This window comes from Mustela lutreola, chromosome X (assembly GCF_030435805.1).
Source record: "Mustela lutreola isolate mMusLut2 chromosome X, mMusLut2.pri, whole genome shotgun sequence".
NCBI lineage: Eukaryota > Metazoa > Chordata > Mammalia > Carnivora > Mustelidae > Mustela > Mustela lutreola.
In genome coordinates, this window is record NC_081308.1 from 31923654 (window position 1) to 31946384 (window position 22731).

At 35.8% G+C, this 22731-nt stretch overlaps 1 protein-coding gene across 1 annotated transcript in view; it reads left to right on the forward strand.

The window, feature by feature from the left end:
- Positions 1 to 22731, forward strand: part of CFAP47 (cilia and flagella associated protein 47) — a 546720-nt gene that overhangs the window by 350549 nt on the left and 173440 nt on the right. Inside the window, exon 50 of the mRNA XM_059157736.1 lies at positions 15044 to 15178. Within this exon, the coding sequence (XP_059013719.1) occupies positions 15044 to 15178 (135 nt within the window). The remainder of the gene's footprint in view (positions 1 to 15043; positions 15179 to 22731) is intronic.

The window sequence follows — 22731 nt, forward strand, 5'->3', positions numbered from 1 at the left end:
TTATATTCAACTAATGAATTATTGAATATTTTAGCAAAAACTAATAATGTACTGTATCTTGGCTAATTGAATTTAAATTAAAAATTTTTTGTTAAAAATTAAAAACATTCACCATGATCAAGTGGGACTTACTCCTGGGATGCAAGTATGGTTCAGTATTCACAAATCAATCACTGTGGGAAAAGAAAAGATAAAAACCATATGATCATGTCAATAGATGCAGAAAAAGCATTGACCATGTACAACATTCATTTATGATTTAAAAAAAAAACCCTCCATCTCCCTGCTCAGCAGGAAGCATGCTTCTCCCTCTCCCACTTCTCCTGCTTGTGTTGCCTGTCTCACTGTGTCTCTCTGTCAAATAAATAAATAAAATCTTAAAGAGAAAAAAAAAACTCTCCACGAAGTAGGTTTCGTGAGCATACCTCAACATAATAAAGGCCTTATATGAAAAACCCACAGCTAACAGCTAACATCATGCTTAATTAAGAAAAACTGAAAGATTTTTTCACTAAGGTCAGGAACAAGACAAGGATGTCTACAATGTAGTACTGGAAGTCCTAGCCACAGCAATCAGACAACAAAAAGAAGTAAAAGGCATCCAATCAAAGTACAACTTTCACTACTCAGACAACATGATACTCAGTGTAGAGAACCTGAAACATTCCACCAAAAAACTACTAGAACTGATAAATGAATTCATTAAAGTTACAAGATACAAAGTCAACATAGAGAAATCTGTTGCATTTCTATATAATAATAATGAAGCAGCAGAAAGAGAAATTAAGAAAGCAACCCCATTAACAATTGTGCTGAGAATAGTAAAGTACCTAGGAATAAACTTAATCAAGGAGTCTTAAAAACTGTACTCTGAAAACTATAAAACACAATGAAAGAAATTGAAGATGACAAAAAGAAGTGAAAAGACATTCCGTGCTCATGGATTAGAAGCACAAGTATCGTTAAATGTCTGTATTACCCAAAGCAATCTACACATTTAATGCAGTTCCTACCGAGATACCAAGAGCATTTTTTCCTCTTTGTTCATTTTTTTGTTTTTTAAATTCCACATATGAGTGAAATCATATGGTATTTGTCTTTCTCTGATTTTTTTCACTTAGCATTATAATCTCTAGCCCCATCCACATCATGGCAAAAGGTAAGATTTTATTCTTTTTTATGCCTGAATAATATTCTGTTAGATATATATCTCTCTATATTTAAGAACACTCAAGGGGTAATATGTATGGATACACACACACACACACACACACACATATATATCTAAGAAACAAATGAAGTTCAAAATTTGATATATGCCTATATATATCTAAGGACATTCAAAGGGTAATAACATATATTCAAGTCAACCATTAAGTAAAGATTCAAAACCAGGCTGAAATAATTTAATATGCTGATATTATAGAGAAGACAATCCCTAAATATACTTTTAAAGATTTTATTTATTTATGTATTACTTATTTATTTGAGAGAGAGAGAGAGAAGGAGAGAGAGAGCACGAGTGGAGGGATGGACAGAGGGAGAGGGATGGAGAGAACCCAGGCAGACTCCCAGCTGAGCGCGGGCCAGAGCCAATTGCCGGGTGTTGATCTCACGACCCTGAGATCATGATCTGAACCGAAATCAAGAGTTGGATGCTTAACTGACTGAGCTACCTAGATTTTATCTGTCTACTAGAAAAATGGCAGCTTTTGTCTAACTGTTAATTAGTACAGTTGATTTTATTAAGCTAAGTATAAGATTTGATAATTATCTCTTATGAACTCTTACTTTTGAGTGACAAACATACTTTCATCTCCAAAGAAAAGGTCTTTAGAAATTCTTATGATCATTAATGACATTTATTTGTGACCAAAGAAAGGGGTGGGGTGAACTTGAGTAGTTGAATATCTTACATTTTTTCCAAAGAGTTGACACATGTACGGAAGAGATAGGCAGTGACAAGGATCACTTAATAAATTATAAGACATTTATATGTATGAGCAAAAATCCAGCTGAAAGAATATAATGTCTTGATCATAGCATGTTGGCCTAAAATGATTTCCAGACATTGAACAACAAGAATTTTTTTACACTTAAAACTAATGCAATGTTATATGTCTATTATATCTCAGGTAAAAAATTAAGAATTAACAAAATTAAGGAATATTTTCATATAACATTTACTTACACTATTAAGGCTTTAGATGGTACAGAACGTTACATGGACATAGTAAAGTGCTCTCACCAGGGTGCTTTAGTTATTTATTCCACATTACAAAACCAAATATTGAGGATCCATGTTTAAGATGGTTTCTTGTCATTTTAGTAAATTTAGTCTCTACCTTGAATATTCATGATAGAGTAGTCTAAAATGACCCTTGATAATATGGTAGCTCCAGAACATAGGTAGCAATGATCAATGTGATGGTGCCAACAATTACCTTGTAGTTTTTCAATAGCAGCTGAAAGTGGTCTTTTACTTGCTGAAAAATGATTGTATTCATTCAGTTCAACACAACTGTAAATTACAGCTAAGATTCATTTCTACAAATTTGCAGTTCAGAAGTTCTTACACTAGAATGAAATCTGTTATGACACTGTCACAAGAAAGCCTTGTCCAAACAATTGCAAGTAAGCTTTTAGTCAGCATTGCTGAAGACTTTAATTTTTTTTCCTCATAAACTTTTGTTCAGTGTCAAAACAAAATGTTTACTGCGTGCACAATAAAGTTCTTATGTTGGGCCTATGTTTAAACAAGATAAAAATTGTTTTTATATTTAGCATTCTGCTATTCTCTGAAATTATACACTATCCAGCAAGATGTATACTACCAGTTGCCATCTTTAAAATACAAATGAAGTTTAAAATTTGATTTCTGATAATGTATGTGATGAGAAGCACTGCCTGTCACATGTATTTTCAGAGTGTGAAGCTGAGCAAAACTAGGCTATTTAAATTTACATTTTTCATTTAAAGCTTGGGCATTATATTCATGCTAGCCACCACATTGCAGTGGTAAAATTGCATATCTTTAACTTTACTCTTTCTTATTTTATTGTTATTGTGTTGTAAAGGAATACATTTAGAAGTCAAACATGACTTCGATCTCCAGTTATTCATTCTCTGGTTGTATGACCCTGACCTCACTGAAGGTCAGGTTTCTTATATGTAAAATATTGATAGTGTTTAATCTTTCACGGAGGTCATGGCCATTAAATGGGAATATATGGAACATGCTCATTTAATAGGTGCTCAAATAATGTGTAGCACACTTACTTAATATACTAACTCACATTTTTTTAAATTCCCTGATACAATATGGAATTACAGGGGGCTTTGCAGCTTCTTTAACCCTCTCTCTGTCCTAATTTGTCTCAATAAAAATGACAGAAACTTGGCTGAAACCGAATTTGGATCTTACTGTTGTGTTCCCTTCACCATTGTGGACCGGAGCATAGTTGTGGAGGCATGAAAACCAGTTGGATTCCACGGTCTTCAAAACAAGTGTTCGTTGCTCTAAAGCATTTTTCTTGCTTCTTTAGGTGAAAGAAATGTTTTGCAAAAGCAGGGCCTTGGGCCATTGTGGAGGGAATGAACTGAGTTTGCTTGGATCCTCTCATGCTCCTTTGGGCTCCTCTCTTTGCTTTTATCATCCGTGCTTTCCCGCTCTGATGTTTCAAGACAGCTTTGCCATCTGTGTGGCATTACCTTTCAGGGTTTGTGAGCACTAAACTTCTACCTGCCCCTTTCCCCAAAATCAAAATAAGTATTCTAGGGATGTCTGGGTGGCTCAATTGGTTAAGCATCTTCCTTCAACTCAGATCATGATCCCAGGGTCCTGGGGTTGAGCCCCACACCAGGCTCCCTGCTCAGTGGGGAGTCTACTTCTCTCTCTTCCACTCCCCCATCTCGGGCTCTCTCTCTCACTCACTCTCTGAAATAAATCAATAAAATCTTTTTTAAAAAAGACTTTTGCTTAGGAATCTCAGATACATGGATTTATTATAAATATTTTTTCATACATTTTTATGAAAATGTTTAAATTCTAATCAACCTTCAAGGATGCTTTCCTAATATGTGACGAATTTCACATAACCAGTTGAGATTAGTAGCAGATCACTCAGAAATCATTCAGATTAGAAGATCATTCAAAAATCCTGAAACTAGGGGCGCCTGGGTGGCTCAACTGATAAAGTGTTCAACTCTTGATTTCAGTTCAGGTCATGATCTCACGGGTCTTGAGATCAAGCTCTGTCTTGGGCTCTGTGGTGGGCATGGAGCCTGCTTCAGATTCTTTCGGTCTCTCTCTTCCTCAGCCCTGCACCTCCTTAAAAAAATTCTGAATCTAAAACTTCTTTTTTTTTGGGGGGGGGCATTTTATCTTAACATGGATCTTCCAGAAATTTTAAAAATACTTGTGAAGATTTGCTTCTTACCATTCAGCATTTCTATGAAAAACAGTCTCCCCCATTTTATTGCTCAGATGGAATCTAAAGATTCTTTTTTAATAAAAGAATTCATTTTTCATTCAGAAATTACTCATAGAAATAAGCTTAAAATAAAATTAACAAAATAGGGGCACGTGGGTGGCCCAGTCCATTAGGTGTCTGCCTTCGGCTCAGGTCATGATCCCAGGGTCCTGGAATTGAGCCCTGCATCAAGCTCCCTGCTCAGCAGGGAGCCTGCTTCTCCCTCTCCTGCTCCCCCTGCTTGTGCTTTCTGTCTCTCTCTCTCTGTCAAATAAATAAAATCTTTAAAGGAAAAAAAAAAATGAAGGCTTTACATGGAGGCCTAAGAAACCACCTTCACAGTGTGGTGAATCCAAACAAAGTAGCAAATAGTTGCATTCAGTATCAGGGAAACATATATGAATTTGTGGAACTGAGAGATGTTAATGAATAGAAATGATAAGTAAATGAGAGATAGATTTATAGTGAAGATTTCAATATGGCTTATTAATTATCCTGCATTAATTATCTCATACATGATATTACTTACTCTGGAAAGATACCTATAATTGGATGTGAACTTCACTTACACATCCTGCTTATACATTGCATTCAGTTTGGGGTGACAGTTCTCAGATCTTGTTGTTATGCTGCTCAGCAGTGGTGACTATAATATCTGAAATACCAAGTGTGCTTTTTAAACAGTTTTATTGTGGTATAATTGTCATGCAATAAGCTGTGCATATTTAAAGTATATAGTTTGAGAAGTTTTAACACATGCTTACAACCATGAATCCATTGTCACAAATGAAATAACGAATATATGTCACCCTAAAAAGGTTCCCTTTTTAATCATTCACCTTCCCTTCCCCTCATGCCACAAACTACCCTTGCCTTAGGCGACCAGTTATCTGGGTTTTTTGGTCACTTTGTGTGCATTTGCTAGCACTGTATACAAATGAAATCATACAGTGTACACCCTTTTGAGGGGTTGTTTTCATTTATGCAACATAACTGTTTTAAGATCCATCTATGTAGTACATGTTTCAATAGTTTATTCCTTTTCTTGTAGTAGTAGTCCATGAGATAGATATACCACAATTTGTTCATCTATTTACCTTTTGATGGGCATTTGGAATTTTCCATTTTGGGGGGGCAATTATGAGTAAAGCTGATAGGAGAATTCATATATAATCTTTGCATGGGCAAAGATCATATGTGGGATGGCTGGATAATATGGTAGTTGAATTTATAATGTTTAAAGAAATACCTGCCAACAGTTTCTCAAAGACATTGTTCCTTTTTCCATTCTCACCTGCACTGCATGAAAGTTCCAGTTTCTCTGTATCCTTTGACCGTACTTAGTAGGGCTCACCATTTCACTTTTATCCATTTTAAGCCTTGTGTAGTATAGTTGCAGTGTGGTTTTAATCTACATTTCTGCAATTGAGTAGTAGTGTTGAGCATCTTTTCTTCTCCTTCTCTGTCATCCATGTGTCTTCTGAAATGCTTTTCCAAATCTTTTGCCTGTCCCTCCCCCTACATTTGGTTGTTTGTTTTCTTATTGCTGAATTTTTAATATGTTTTTGAAATTTATTCTAGTTAGGGGCACCTGGGTGGCTCAGTGGGTTGGGCCTCTGCTTTCGGTTTGGGTCGTGATCTCGGGGTCCTGGGATCGAGCCCCGCATCGGGCTCTCTGCTGGGCGGGGGGCCTGCTTCCTCCTCTCTCTCCGCCTGCCTCTCTGCCTGCTTGTGATCTCTCTCCTTCTGTGTCAAATAAATAAAATCTTTTTAAAAAATTTATTCTGGTTACATTTTTTATCATGCTTTAAAATTTTTTCTCCCAGTCTGTGGTATTCATTTTAATTTTCTTAATACTGTCTATTATTGAGTAGCAGAAGTTATTTTTTTCCCCAGCATTATTGACAAATAAAACTTGTGTATATTGAAGATGCACAGTGTGACATTTTGATATATGTATACGTTGTGAAAGATTACACAGATTCTTGATTTTGATGAAATGCAACATATCATTTTTTTCTTATGTGAATCAGGAAGAAACATGCAGTTTTAATGGCAACCTATGTTATTAGTGCTTTAACATATTGCCCCAGTAATGAAAGCATAAGTTATTCCTATGGTAAAACATAATCAGCCATCCTCTATAACAGAAATCCGAATCTTATATACTTTATTAATCCTTTCCTGTTGTCTATAATGTCTTCTGTTATACACATTTCAAAAATGTGTTATAGAAAGAAAAAATAGTATAATACCACAAACAAATGGAGGCTAAAAGACTACAGTTGGGTGGTGCTAGACTGCTACACATTTTATGATAAAAATTAAGATCTTAAAAGGAATAGAAGACAAGAGCTGTATTATACACAAAATAAAAGCAGATTTGGCCCCAGCACTGGGTTTCTTTAATTAGCCACCAAATTTTGTTTTTCCACTTCGCCTTTTGGTCCACTAAAGAGGGAAAATAAAACAAAAGAAAATGAGTTCGAAATGTGGTTAAAATGAAGTAAAAAAAAAAAGAAAGAAAGAAAAAGAGAAGAAGGAAGAGGGTTAGCAGAGATATCCTTTGGCTTTCATCTTTAGTCTGCTACTGACTTTTTGGGGTAGTGTATTAGAGACACAAGACACTTAAAATTCATTCACTCATTTGTAGTGTACTGTGCATAGAGTAGGTATTTATGAAAACACTTATTGACAGAATTAATGTACCTGCAAGAAATTCACAAGGTGATAAAAGCCCAGCCATACAGAAATTTTCCTTAACCACAGTATTCGTCATTAATGATAGGGAGTGGTGAAGCATGAAGCCAGTGGAGAGAGCAAGATGGGTGTGGGGTGACCAAGAGCAAAAGGCCCAAGACTTTGCCAGGTTTAACTGTTGCCATAGAAACTTGCTTTAGGAAGTTTTCTAAGTTTTCTAAATACTTGAGATAATCAGTGAACATTATCTGAAACCTATTGCTTTAGGTCAGAATAAACATTTCTTGAGTATGTGAGTTATTTTGCTACCTTTCTATTCAAAAGCCCTTTTATTCTGTGGTATATTCAGTGATATTTAGACATAATGTACCATTTTCCCCATTCTATGTATGCCTTTGTCACCTACTAACTGTGTAACCTGGAATGAGTTAGCCAACCTTCTGTGCAGTCCAGGTTGCTCAGCTTTAAAAAGAGTCTAATGAGGAATTAATTTTTATGTTTATTGAAGGGGTTCAGTAGATAACAAATGAGAGGCATTCAGCATATGCCCAACACAGAGTAAGCATTCAATAAATGGTTTTACATTATTTTCAAAAGATTAACCATTGATATAAAATTACATTGCTCAGGCTTTAAACTTGAGTCTGATATTGACATTTTACAAGCTAGTATAAAATTAGAGAAAAACTATGCCTAATGGAAAGCAAACTATATACTAGGAAATGTTTGTTCTTACTGTTAGAAATGCATTTTGAAGAAGTCAAATATAGACTGTTTAGCAGAGAAAAAAATCCATTTGTCAAAATAAAAGCTTGAGCTATTGAAAATATAATAGCTGTAATTACAATTCCTATAAGATTTTTTTTAGTAACATTCATTTCAGACAAACTGAAAGCCTCCATTAAGTAGTGATGATGTACCTTAGAGAGTTGCTTTGTACACCACTATTACTTCTGTTATACCTAGTTTTTCCAAAACAGTCTTACATTTTTCCTATCACTCTGATAAACTGGAGTACCAACAAACAACTTTTTATTTACTTTTGTTTCCCTTTGGATTGGTTGGCCTTAGCCCAAACAGAGGAATATAGGAGGCAAAGTAATCACACGTGCATAGTGTGGAAAAATGTTATCATCTTTTGAAACACATATTTTCATAATCATTATTTACTGCATTTAGTTCAAAGGTTCATTGCCGATATAGTCAGTTGCTGAGTCTAATGTTACTCTTTGTAATAAGCTTATAAGAATTTGACTGCTCATCTCTTCTAACATAGCTAATTCATAACCAAAATTAAAGATGCAATTTTAAAAATGTAATTGTTTAGAAATAAAATTGAAATTAAATTGCCAAGAAAAAGGTTTTTTTACTGGGAAAAACATTGAGTATAAATTTGTGGCATAATTTTAAGATACATTGTTTTAAAGTATTCTTTCCTTTTTTTATTGTGTTATATTAGTCTCCATAAAATACATCATTAGTTTTTGATGCAGTGTTCCAAGATTCATTGTGTATGTACAACACCCAGTGCTCTATAAAGTATTCTTTCAATTAAAACATAAGCGCTAAATAGACCTATATAATTCCATCATTATCTTCATTTATTTCTAATTTTTGAGATACTTAATTTCGCATGCTGATATATACGGTCTTGTTATACTCATGTAGGGCTTTTGAATTGTTTTACAAATGATTGTTCAAATTCTTTTTGTTAAGGGAGAATAAAACTGTAATAGTGTTTAGATGGGTATGTTGAAGGAAGAAAAAATATGCCAAGTATATAAATAGGCTAAAATGAGGAAGAATGGAGGATGTGCTTTTAATTCTCGAGAGTATTTCATAATATTTGAAATATTGATTAGGTTTCCTTATTAATCAGTACAAACATATTGTTTAACATAATGTAGGCTTATCCAAATAATGGTTTTTATCTAAATGAATTGTTTTTCTTAAAAGTTTCCTTTTCGAATTGTTCATTGCTAGTATATAGAAACTTAATTGCTTTTGTTTGTTGATTTTGTATCCTGCACATTTATTAGGTCTAACATTTTTTATGTGTGCAGTCATTTAGGTTAATGAGATTGTGTCATCTGCAAACGTAATTTTGTTTCTTCCTTTTCCCTTTGGATACTTTTACTACTTTTTCTTGCATAATTGTTCCGGCTAGAAATTCTAGTATTATGTTGAATAGAAGTGACTAAACCAACATCCTTCTCTTGTTTCTTATCTTAAAGGAAAAGATTTTAGTCTTTACCACTCAATATAATATTAGCTGTGGTTTTTGTATGTGGCTATTTGAGGAAATTCTGTCCCTAATTTATTTTTATCATGAAATGTTGTTGAATTTTGCCAAATACTTTTTATCCACCAATCAAGATGGTCATGGTTGTTTTTTTCTGTTCTGTTTATGTGGTATATTACACTGATTGATTTGTGTGTATTGAACCCCACCCTTCATCCATTCATCCATTCATTCTTGGAATGAATCCCACTTGACAATGCTATCTATATAATCTTTTTCATATGTTACTGAATTTGATTTGCTAGTATTTTGTTAAAAAGTTTTTTATCAATGTTCTTCAACAATATTGGATTTTAGTTTTCTTTTCTTGTCCTATCTTTGTCTGCTTTTGTATCAGGGTATTGCTGGCCTCCTAGAATGAGTTAAGCTGTTTTCCATCCTCTTCAATTTTTAAGTGTTTAAGAAAAAAAAATATTAATTCTTCTTTAAATATTTGATAGAATTCAACAGTGAAGCCATCTTATCCTGGGCTTTTCTTTGTAGTAAGTGTTTGATTACTGATATAATCTCCTTATTAGTTTTATGTCTATTCAGCTTATCTCTTATTCATGAGCAGTTTTAGTAGATTGTGTATTTCTAGAAAATTGGCCATTTCATCTAAGTTATCCAATTTGTGGGGCATATAATTGTTCATAGTATTCTCTTATAATGCTTTTTATTTTGGTGAAAACAATGTATTGTCCGCACTTTATTTCTGATTTTATTAATTTGACTCTTCATTCCCTTTTTCTTAACTACTTCTAAGCTCTGCCAGTTGTGGTGATCTTTTCAAAGAGCGAACCAATACTTTTATTTTCTCTATTGTTTCTCTCTTCTCTGTTTTATTTATCTACATTCTGATCTTTATTATTTCTTCCTTCTGCTAGCTTTAGGTCCAGTTTGCTCTTCTTCTTCTAGTTTCATAGCAGTGTGCAATGAAGTTACTGGTTTTATTATTTACTTATTTAAATTTTTTTTGTGGAGCTTGAACTCACAACCCTGAGATCAAGACCTGAACTGAAATCAAGAGTCAGATGCTTAATCTGCTGAGCCACCCAAGCACCAGAGGTTGTTGATTTTAGACTATTCTTTTTAATGTATGCTTTTGCTACTATGAATTGCCCTCTTAGTGCTGCTCTCATTGTATCACATCAATTTTGTGTACTGTGTTTTCCTTTTCAATTGTCTGATATTTTCTAATTTCCTTTGTGACTTTTTTTCAAACTTTGCTACAAAGAACAAAACAGTATATACTTTAGGTTTTGTAGGGCCATATAATTTTTTTATTATGTTCAATTAGCCAACATAGAGTACATCATTAGTTTGTTGGTTTTTTTTTTTTTTTAAGATTTTATTTATTTATTTAACCAACAGAGATCACAAGTAGGCAGAGAGGCAGGCAGAGGGGGCGGGGAAGCAGGCTCCCTGCCGAGCAGAGAGCCAGATGCAGGACTCCCTCCCAGGACCCTGAGATCATGACCCAAGCCGAAGGCAGAGGCTTCAACCCATTGAGCCACCCAGGCTCCTACATCTTTAGGTTTTGATGTTGTGTTCATTGATTCATTAGTTGGCTATAACGCCCAGTACTCATCACCACATGTGCCTTCCTTAATGCCCATCACCCAGCTCCCAGAGTCCAGAGTTTCTTGTAATTTGTCTCCCTCTCTGATTTTATTCATATGTGGAACATAAGAAATAATACCGAAAACCACAGGGGAAGAGAGGGAAAACCGAATGGGAAAAAATCAGAGAGATAGACAATCCATTGTGATTTCTTCTTTGAAATATTGGTTAAGCCTTTGTTGTTTAGTCTGCAAATTTGCGTCCATCTTTTTTTCCATTGTTGATTTGTGCTTTCATTTCATTGTGATGAGAAATGATGCTTTGTATGATTTAAATCGTTTAAGATTTATTAAGATATGTTTTGTGACCTCACATGTAATTTGTCCTGGACTGTGTTCCATGTCAATTTAAGAAGAATGTGTATTCTACTATTGTTGGGTAGAATGTTCTATATAATCCAATTAAGTCTAGTGGTTTTACAGAGGTGTTCACAGTATCTATTTTTTTTTTAATATTTTATTTATTTGACAGAGACACAGTGAGAGAGGGAACACAAGCAGGGGGAGTGGAGAGGGAAAAGTAGGCTTCCTGTGTGCAGGGAGCCTGATGCAGGGCTTGATCCCAGGACCCTGGGATTATGACCTGAGCCAAAGGAGACACTTAATGACTGAGCCACCCAGGCACCCCCACAGTCTTTCTTTATTTGTCTTCTGTCCAGTTCTCTCCATTAATGAAACTGAGGTATTGAAGGTTTCAGCTCTAATTGTAGACTTGTTTATTTCTTCTTCCAGTTCTGTCAGTTTTTGTTTCAAATATTGTTGGCCTCTGTTTTTAGGTGTGTATATATCTATAATTTTTATATAATCTTGCTGAATTGAATTTTTTATTTGATGCTTTGTATATATTGCAAGTAATCATCATGTAAGTCTAGTTAATATCTGCTACTATACATAGCTACAAAATTCTTTTTTCTTGTGATGAAAACTTAAGATCTGCTCTCTTAGCAACTTTTAAATATGTAATACAGTATTATCAACTGTAATTGCCATGCTGTACATTACATCCATCACCTCTGGCAACCACCAATCTAGTCTTTGTATCTATGAGTTTAAGAGTTTTTGTTTTTGTTTTGGTGAATTGAATCTTTATCAACATAGAGTGTCCTTATCTCTCTCTTATAAACTTTTTTTTTTAAGATTTTATTTATTTATTTGACAGAGATCACAAGTAGGTAGAGAGGCAGGCATAGAGAGATTAGGAAGCAGGATCCCTGCTGAGCAGAGAGCCCGATGCGGGGCTCGATCCTAGGACCCTGGGATTATGACCTGAGCTGAAGGCAGAGGCTTTAACCCCCTGAGCCACCCCAGCACCCCTCATAAACTTTTGAACATCTAATACATGAATGGGTATCCAAAATATATTTTAGGGGCACCTGGGTGGCTCAGTTGGTTGGGTGTCTGCCTTGGGCTTGGGTCATGATCCCTGGATCCTAGGATAGAGCCCCATGTCACGCTTGCTCAGCAGGGAGCCTGCTTCTCCCTCTCCTTCTGCCCCTCCCCTCACTTGTGCTCTCTCACTCACTCTCCCTCTGTGTCAAATAAATAAATAAAATATTAATTTTTTAAAAACCACATATATATACATATATGTGTATATATGTATATGTGTATATCTATCTATCTATCTATATATATATATATATTTTTTTTTAATCTCAAAGTAGGAATTCAAAGGGATAAATGCACCCTGATATCTATAGCAGAATTTTCTACAATAGCCAAATTATGGAAACAGACTAAGTGTCCATCAACTGATGAATGGATAAGGAAGATGTGTGTTTATAGCGTGGAATATTACTCAGGCATAAAAAAATGAAATCTTGCCATTTGCGATGACATAGGTGGAACTAGAGAGTATTATGCTAGGTGAAACAAGTCAGAGAAAGAAAAATACCATATGATTTCACTCATAAGTAGAATTTAAGAAAGAAAACAAGTGAGGAAAGGGAAAAAAAGAGAGAAAATGAGACAAACGAAGAAACAGACTCTTAACTATAGAAAACAAACTGGTGGTTACCAGACGGGAGGTGAGCAGGGGGATAGATTAAATAGGTGATGGTATTAAGGAGGGCTCTTGGTATGATAAGCAGCAGGAGCTTATTCCTGCTAGCTTACTTGTGATCTCTGTCTGTCAAATAAATAAATAAAATCTTAAAAAAAAATAGATAAATAAATAGACAGTTCCCCAGGGCGGATATGCACATGAGCAGTAAGCACATGAAAAGATAGTCAACCTATTAGCCATTAGAAAAATGCAAATCAAAATCCCAGTGAGATACTACTTCAAACTTACTAAGAAGGCTCTAATCAAAATGACAGTAAAAACTATGAGAGAAGATGTAGAGAAATAGGAGCCATTATGCCCTTTTGGTAGAAAAGAAAATGGTACAGTCACTTTGACAGACAGTTTTGGAAGCAGTAACTCTGAAGGTTAAATATTGAGTTATCATTTGCTTCAGCAATCCCACTCCTAGATATATCTATGTCCATGACAAATGAGCATCTATGTCCACTTCAAAGCTTGTAGATGTTTTCATGGAAGCATTGGTCATAGTAGACAAAAGTGGAAGCAAACGGAATTTCCACATTTGTGGATACATGAAATACGGCATATCATACAATTTAGTATCATTTGTCAATGAAATGATATAGTGATATATACCACAATACAGATGAACCTTGAAAACATTTTGCTAAGTGAAAAAAGCTAGTCACAAATGACCACATGTTACATGATTTCTATGAATTGTTCAGACACAAAGTAGATTAGTGTTTGCCTAGGCAGTGGGGGTTAGTGAGATATAGCATTCAGTGATCTGAAAGTTGGATTTAACCAGAGTTATGGTCAAATGCTACTTAAATATTCTTTATTTGCTGTATTAATATTGATATAAAATTCATTGAAATGGTTCATCTTTTACACATCAAGTTGTTATGCATGGCCTATAAAAAATACTCAAGTTATCTAAGCATCAGTATTCTTGCTACAAGGAGCAACAGAAAATAAGCATCTTTCACAAGGAGCTAGCAGGAATCATTGACTGTCCATGTCCTGTGTAACAAGCCCATAGAATTTAGTCCCATTTGTGGACCCTGAAGTGGCTCATGGCCCAGCTTCAGCCCATCTCAGCCATGGTTCCTGCCCATCTAGCTCCTTGGGGAAGACACACTGTTCTGTGCACCTGAGGCACGCCCTCCAGTTTAGTTCAACTGCAGATCCTGAAATGGTCCTGTAACTTGGCCAGCCACTCCCAGTCATGGTCTGGGAACAATCATCTTGGGAGACATGCTATGCCCCAGAAGTGTGCCCATTGACTATGATCTGTGCTTATATCTGGGATCAACCCCACAATCCAGTTTTTTAGCCCCTCATAGCTACAGTCTAGAAGCAGTCCTGCCTGCCCAGGGACTCAGAGGGAGACACGTCCATCCATGTTCTGTGGTCACGCCTGCCAACCTCAATCCGACTGTAGATCCTGAAACAGTCTGACTTCCACCCCTCTCAGTCACATTCTGGGGCCTATCCTTCTCACTCTTCTGAGAGTGGTGAGTAGCTGGTGAACTATTAGGAACACTCCCAGATACTCAGAGGGAGCCAGTGTAATACCAGAGACACTTCGTAATATGTGATGTCACCAACTGCTACCAGTGTCACCTCTGTTTCATATCTGTGCAAACCGAGGCACATAGCTGGTGATGGACATCCCCAGTTGTGAAACCAGGTATTACACTGCTCATTTTAATTAAAAACTGATTATCTCTTATACTTAAAACAAATATTAATGAACTCTGTGTTAAATTGTTCTGTACCAACATCAGGTTTAAATGTGATATTAAGGCCTAGGATTTCTATTTGGCTTTATTTTTATTAGTTTCAAGCTAAAGCATCTTTAGTACCTAAAAATTGACCTTTCATTTTAGAAAAACAATCCTTGGTTAATTTGGCATCTTGGACTTATATGTTCTAGGTGCAATTTCATTTTCTGTTAAACACAGACAAGATGATGACTCTCAGGAAGATTCAGATCAAGATCGAGGTCGAGTACCCTCCTTTCAGAAATCATTATCGGAACTATTCCACCAGATTAATGAGGAAGACTCAGGTAAATTGATAATTAAGGAAAGTTTCATGATCACTTTTCAATCATTCACTTTTAAATGGATAAATATTTTACATTCATAATGTATGTACAAGTGAGGGTTGCATATATCTGTAAGAATTTTATTGTATTATTTCAGGATTAACTTTATGTATTTACTTTATGGATTTGTACAGTTTTAACATTAATAAATTATAATACTTCAGCTTGAAGGCTGTCTACTCTTTCATAAGTGAAAAACTTTACATATACTTGTTATTCAACAAAAAATTGCAGTATATTTCTGATAAAATGTTAATGATATGTAATTTTTTAAAAGATTTTATTTATTTATTTGAGTCAGAGACAGAGAGAGCATGAGAGGCATGGGGAGGGACAGAGGGAGAGGAAGAAGCAGTCTCTCTGTGGAGCAAGAAGCCGGATGTGGGACCCGATCCCAGGACCCTGGGATCATGACCTGAGCCAAAGGCAGACACTTAACTGACTGAGCCACCCAGGTGCCCTAATGAGTATATAATTTTAACAAGATAATGTGCTTTTCTTCAGCATAGTAGATGATAACAATCTTCCTCATATGCTGAAGAAAGTCAGTGCTATTTTTTTCCTTCCTATGTTTTAAAGCTTTATTTGAATGTTGTTAAACATATCTTTTTAGTAGAAATTCAAAGGAAATAGCAATAATGGAGAACTGGAAAGCACAGGGCAGATTTTCTGGAAAATGAGTGATTGAATTCTCTTATGTGTGAGTAGCAGGGACATCTTAAGAGGCCATTAGAGAACAGTGGGTCAACTGAAGCAAAGCTGTGGAGACAATGAGGTATATCAAAGAAGAAATCTTTATTGAATGATTTTGTGTTTAGTCAGGATTCTTCAGTAAAACAGACACTACCATAATATGATATAATATAAATTGAGAAAGAAAGAAAGATGGAGAGGCAGATGTTGAAATTTTTTTTAAAAAGATTTTATTTATTTGACAGAGAGAGTCCATGTGCACGTGCATATGCAGGGAGAACAGCAGGCAGAGGGAGAGGGAGAAGCAGGCTCCCTGCTGAGCAGAGGGCCCATGTGGCCCTTGATCCCAGAATCCTGGGATCATGACCTGAGCCAAAGTCAGACACTTAACCAACTGAGCCACCCAGGTGTCCTGAGATGCTGAAATTTTTTTTTTAAATACCTGACATTATTGTGGGGACTAGCAAGTTGAAAATCTGTAGGTCAAGCAATCAGTGCAGAAAATTAGGTAAGAGCTGCTGTTGTGATCTTGGGCCTAAATTCCTGAAGCAGGGCAGGCAGGTTGCAAGCTCAGGCAGCTTCTCTTTAAGTCTTGAGTAAGAATTGATTCTTCTTCAGATAACATCAGTATTTACTCTTAGGGCCTCCAACTGATTGCAGGACGTGTACCCACATTATGCAGGCAATCTGCTTTACTCAGACTCCACTGTGGGGGGGTCCACTGTGGGGGGGTCCACTGTGGTCCAGCCAAGTTGACACATAAAATTAACCATCACAGAATACATGGATTAAGAGTGTTTATTTATACACTATTCAAAATGGTTTGGAAAGGGAACAGCAGTCGGGGCCAGCTAGGCAGTACACTGGGACAGCAAACTGGCTTTGAAGTGAAGAGAACAATGTATTTTTATGGTGGCATGGGGATAGAGATACCATTAAAGAAGGAAAATATTTCAGAGGCCAGAATTAGATGACTCTCTCTCTCTCTTCCTCTCTCTCTTTTTTTTTTTTTTTAATATTTTATTTATTTATTTGACAGAGAGTCACAGCGAAAGAGGGAACACAAGCAGGGGGAGTGGGAGAGGGAGAAGCAGACTCCCCACAGAGCAGGGAGCCCGATGCGGGGCTCAATCCCAGGACCCTGGGATCATGACCTGAGCCAAAGGCAGATGCTTAACCAACTGAACCACCCAGACTCCCCTAGATGACTCTTTTAAGAGAGGAGTTGGAAAGAGAGGATTGATTCTAAAAATGAACAAAGTTTGTTTGTATCTTGGTGAATAGAAAAATATCAAGGTATTAATTTAGAAGTGTTGGGACTTTGTTAAAATGACATTTGTTAAGTAGACCCTTGGGGTGTCAGATGGTGTGTCAAGGTTCAACAAAAGACCACAAGGGAAAGTGAACTAGAGTTTATTACTCTAGTTTGAGGTCCTAAAGGATTACTTCACTCCTTGAGAGGCCACATGGACAAGTCAAGGCAAGGGTGCACAGGGGGAAGAAGGACCTGAGCATATGCCTTAATTACAGTTGTCAGGAAGAATGATTTGGGGTTCCTGGGCTGAGACCAGATAGGTTAATTCAAACCAAAAAGAATAGGGTTTTGGTAAGCATCAAGGGGGTCTCATCTAAGGGCTGCACAAGGGGAAGTCCTGGGAGGCAGAGGAGAGAGCTTATCACAAGAGTGTTTGGGGAGTCATACCAGAAATTCACACTGACTTGTGACTGTAAAGACTTGTTATCTAGTGTGTGCACTCTGTAGAGGGGTTACTGTCAGTTCAAGGCCCATCAGTCCACTTGTCCACGCAAAACAGATGAGGAGACAGCAATACGATGGAGTAGTTTAGTTGTTGAACTATCAACAAGAAGAAATAAAAAGTCTGGGAGATTATAATACTTGACACAGTTTTGTGCTTGCTGATTTTGAGGTGACAGCAAGACATTTATGTAGCGATATCCAGTCATCAATTGAACATTTGAAGCTGAGGCCAGATGAAAAAGTAAAAGCAGGCTGTAAAGCTTTAGTGTTTCTTTAGTTGAAATGCAGGTGAGCTCAAAGAGTAGATGACTGTTGCAGATGGATTATGCTAAGTGAAAACCCCATCGAAATCTAAGGTAGACGAACCATGAAGGAAAGCCAGGTAAACGTCTGAAAGAAAATCAGAATATTAAGGTATCATGTTAATGGAATAAAAGGGAGTAGTGATACCTAATAAGAAAATGTGCATGATGTAATGACAGGTTTCAAGATAGATTAAAAGCTAGGAAAAATGCATCTAATAATATTACAAGTATCCCCAGTTCTTCAAAGTGGTTTTCTTATATCATACAGGATTAACCTTTCCATCTCCTATAAGAACATGGAACTTCTTCCTACTGACTGCTCAGCAGTGTATCTCTTTTCAGTTAGGGAAGTTTTAGTTAGGTAAAATGAATAAATTTTGGAGAACTAATTAATGTAGAACAACATGATTATAGTTAATAATACAGTAGGTTGTACTTGAGATTTCCTTAGAAGGTAGATCTTAAGTGTCTTCACCACCCCCACCAAAAATCCGTAATTAAGTGAGATGATGGATGTGTTAATTAGCTTAATTGTAGTGAGTATTTTATAATGCATACTGTATCAAATCAAGTTGTACCTTAAATATATATAATTTTTAATAGTTGTACTTCAACAAAGCTGGGGGGAAAAAGAAATGAAGACAACTAAAGATTTTTTTAACCTTTTACAAATTGAAAAATTTGAAAAATATTAGTTAACACTCAGTTTTGATGAGGATTATATTGAAAGAGACAACCTTATGCATTATAATGGGAATTTGAGACCATTTCCTTAAATGCTTAATTTAATATGCTTAAAACTCTTTTCTTTTTAGATTTTATTTTTAAGTAATCTCTATGCCCAATGTCAGGTTCGAACTTATACCCTGAGATTGAGATTCACATGCTCTACCAACTGAGCCAGCCCAGCACCCCTAAAACTTTTAAGATTTTTTATCCCCTTTGATCCAATTATTTCATTCTAAGAAATTAGTTTGAATAAAATAATCAAAGATCTGCACTTATATTTTTCTATAAGAATGTTCCTTATGTGATCTATTTTTTTTGAATAATTGACACTTAAATATGTTAGCTTTATAATTTTATTTAAAATTGTTTTGAATATGTATTACTTGCACAAAAGTTTTTTTTTCCATTCTTATTGAAAAATAGTTGACATACATCACTGTATAAGTTTAAGGTACACAACATGATGGTTTGCTTTACATATATTGTGAAAAGATTACCACAGTAAGTCCTGCTAGTTCTATCTTCTCATATAGATCCAGTAAAAAGAAAAGAAAGGGAAAAAAAATTTCCTTATGATAAGAACTCTTAGGATTTACACTCTTAACAACTGTCCTATATATCATACAGCAGTGTTCGCTATAGTCATGATGTTGTAATTACATTATAGTCCTTATTTCTCTTATAACTGAAAGTTTGTATATTCTGACGACCTTTCTCCCTTTCTACCTCTCTCTCTTGTTCTACCTTTGATAACCACAAGTCTAATCTCTTTTCTGAGTTTTCTTAAAGACACCACACTTAAGTGAGGTCATACAGTGTTTTTCTTTCACTTTCTGATTTATTTCACTTTAGCATAATGCCTTCAAGGTATGTCCTTGTTGTAAATGATAGGATTTTCCTTTTGTTTTTGTTTTTGTTTTTGTTTTTTTAAATGGCTGAATAATAATCGATTCTATATATATATATATTTCACAACTTCTTTATCCATTCATCCCATGATGAACACTTAGGTTGTTTCTGTTATCTTGGCTATTATAAATAATGCTCTGATAAACGTGGGGTGGATACATCTTTTCCAAGTAAATATTTTTATTTTCTTCAGATAAATACCCAAATGTGGGCATGGAAATTTTATTTTAAAATTTTGGAGGATTGTCCGTACTGTTTTCCATAGTGGTATAACTGTACCTAACAATAGTTCATCTGTCCAATGTGCAGCAAGCCAATTAAAAAAAAAAATAACCTGAGCTTTTGCACTGAAGAAAGATAGCTATTTACGGTGTGGCACCACCCCAGAGAACAGGGAAGTAATGTTCAAAATCCTGAATTTTTGATGACTTGCAAGTGAGTGTTTTAGTGCAGAAATCAAGGGTAAAGGGCTTGGAATTTTGGGTCCTTCTGATTGGTCAGGATTGGGTAAACTTAAAGACGGATTAACTGGTGCCAAGTCACCTGTTTCTTCAAGGTTGTGGTTAGGTGGTCATTTCATTCGCTGGTCTAGTTCTGCAAAACATTTTAACAATGTGTGTCAGTGATGAAAGCTTTGTTAGCAAAAACTGAGGCTATACACCTTGTGACTATGATGTCAGCACAGGCTATTTAATTTCCTGTTCCCTTGAGCTAAATTTTCATTATCTTTTTTTTTTTTTTAACTTTATTTATTTATTTAAGTTTTCTCCATGCCTATCATGGGCCTCAAACTCACAACCCCAAGATCAAGAGTCGCATGCTCCTCCGACTGAGCTAGCCAGGCACCCCTATATTTTCCTTATCTTAAAGCATATTCTAAGTTCCTTCCCGGTGTTTTTCCCATGGTCTTTAACTATGGGCGACTTGCCTTTAATTACTTAATTACTTAATTCTGTTGGCGGTTTCAGTGGGTCCACTAATTTGTATTTGCTACCAACAGAGCACAAGGTTACCTTTTCTACATATCCCACCAGCACTTGCAGTTGTCTGTTCTTTAGATAGTAGCCATCCTAACGGTTGTGAGGCGATAGCTCATTGTGGTTTTTGATTTGCATTTTCCTAATGATTAGGGATAAAACTCAAGTTCTAATAGCAAATGTTGTCTGAAGGATAAAAATGTGTTTACACCAACGTTGGCTTTCTTTTTCAATATCCCTTTGGCTATTCGAGGTCTTTTCTGGTTCCATATAAATTTTAGCATTATTTGTTCCATTTCTTTGAAAAAGATGGATGGTACTTTGATAGGAATTGCATTAAATGTGTAGAATGCTTTAGGTAGCATAGACATTTTCACAATATTTATTCTTCCAATCCAGGAGCATGGAACATTTTTCCATTTCTTTGTGTCTTCCTCAATTTCTTTCATGAGTACTTTATAGTTTTCTGAGTATAGATTCTGTGTCTCTTTGGTTAGGTTTATTCCTAGGTATCTTATGGTTTTGGATGCAATTGTAAATGGGATTGACTCCTTAATATCTCTTTCTTCTGTCTTGCTGTTGGTGTAGAGAAATGCAACTGATTTCTGTGCATTGATTTTATATCCTGACACTTTACTGAATTCCTGTATAAGTTCTAGCAGTTTTGGAGTGGAGTCTTTTGGGTTTTCCACATATAGTATCATATCATCTGCGAAGAGTGATAATTTGACTTCTTCTTTGCCGATTTGGATGCCTTTAATTTCCTTTTGTTGTCTGATTGCTGAGGCTAGGACCTCTAGTACGATGTTGAATAGCAGTGGTGATAATGGACATCCCTGCCGTGTTCCTGACCTTAGCGGAAAAGCTTTCAGTTTTTCTCCATTGAGAATGATATTTGCGGTGGGTTTTTCATAGATGGCTTTGATGATATTGAGGTATGTGCCCTCTATCCCTACACTTTGAAGAGTTTTGATCAGGAAGGGATGTTGTACTTTGTCAAATGCTTTTTCAGCATCTATTGAGAGTATCATATGGTTCTTGTTCTTTCTTTTATTGATGTGTTGTATCACATTGACTGATTTGCGGATGTTGAACCAACCTTGCAGCCCTGGAATAAATCCCACTTGGTCGTGGTGAATAATCTTTTTAATGTACTGTTGAATCCTATTGGCTAGTATTTTGTTGAGTATTTTCGCATCTGTGTTCATCAAGGATATCGGTCTATAGCTCTCTTTTTTGGTGGGATCCTTGTCTGGTTTTGGGATCAAGGTGATGCTGGCCTCATAAAATGAGTTTGGAAGTTTTCCTTCCATTTCTATTTTTTGGAACAGTTTCAGGAGAATAGGAATTAGTTCTTCTTTAAATGTTTGGTAGAATTCCCCCGGGAAGCCGTCTGGCCCTGGGCTTTTGTTTGTTTGGAGATTTTTGATGACTGTTTCAATCTCCTTACTGGTTATGGGTCTGTTCAGGCTTTCTATTTCTTCCTGGTTCAGTTGTGGTAGTTTATATGTTTCTAGGAATGCATCCATTTCTTCCAGATTGTCAAATTTATTGCCGTAGAGTTGCTCATAGTATGTTCTTATAATAGTTTGTATTTCTTTGGTGTTAGTTGTGATCTCTCCTCTTTCATTCATGATTTTATTTATTTGGGTCCTTTCTCTTTTCTTTTTGATAAGTCGGGCCAGGGGTTTATCAATTTTATTAATTCTTTCAAAGAACCAGCTCCTAGTTTCGTTGATTTGTTCTATTGTTTTTTTGGTTTCTATTTCATTGATTTCTGCTCTGATCTTTATGATTTCTCTTCTCCTGCTGGGCTTAGGGTTTCTTTCTTGTTCTTTCTCCAGCTCCTTTAGGTGTAGGGTTAGGTTGTGTATCTGAGACCTTTCTTGTTTCTTGAGAAAGGCTTGTACCGCTATATATTTTCCTCTCAGGACTGCCTTTGTTGTGTCCCACAGATTTTGAACCGTTGTATTTTCATTATCATTTGTTTCCATGATTTTTTTCAATTCTTCTTTAATTTCCCGGTTGACCCATTCATTCTTTAGAAGGATACTGTTTAGTCTCCATGTATTTGGGTTCTTTCCAAACTTCCTTTTGTGGTTGAGTTCTAGCTTTAGAGCATTGTGGTCTGAAAATATGCAG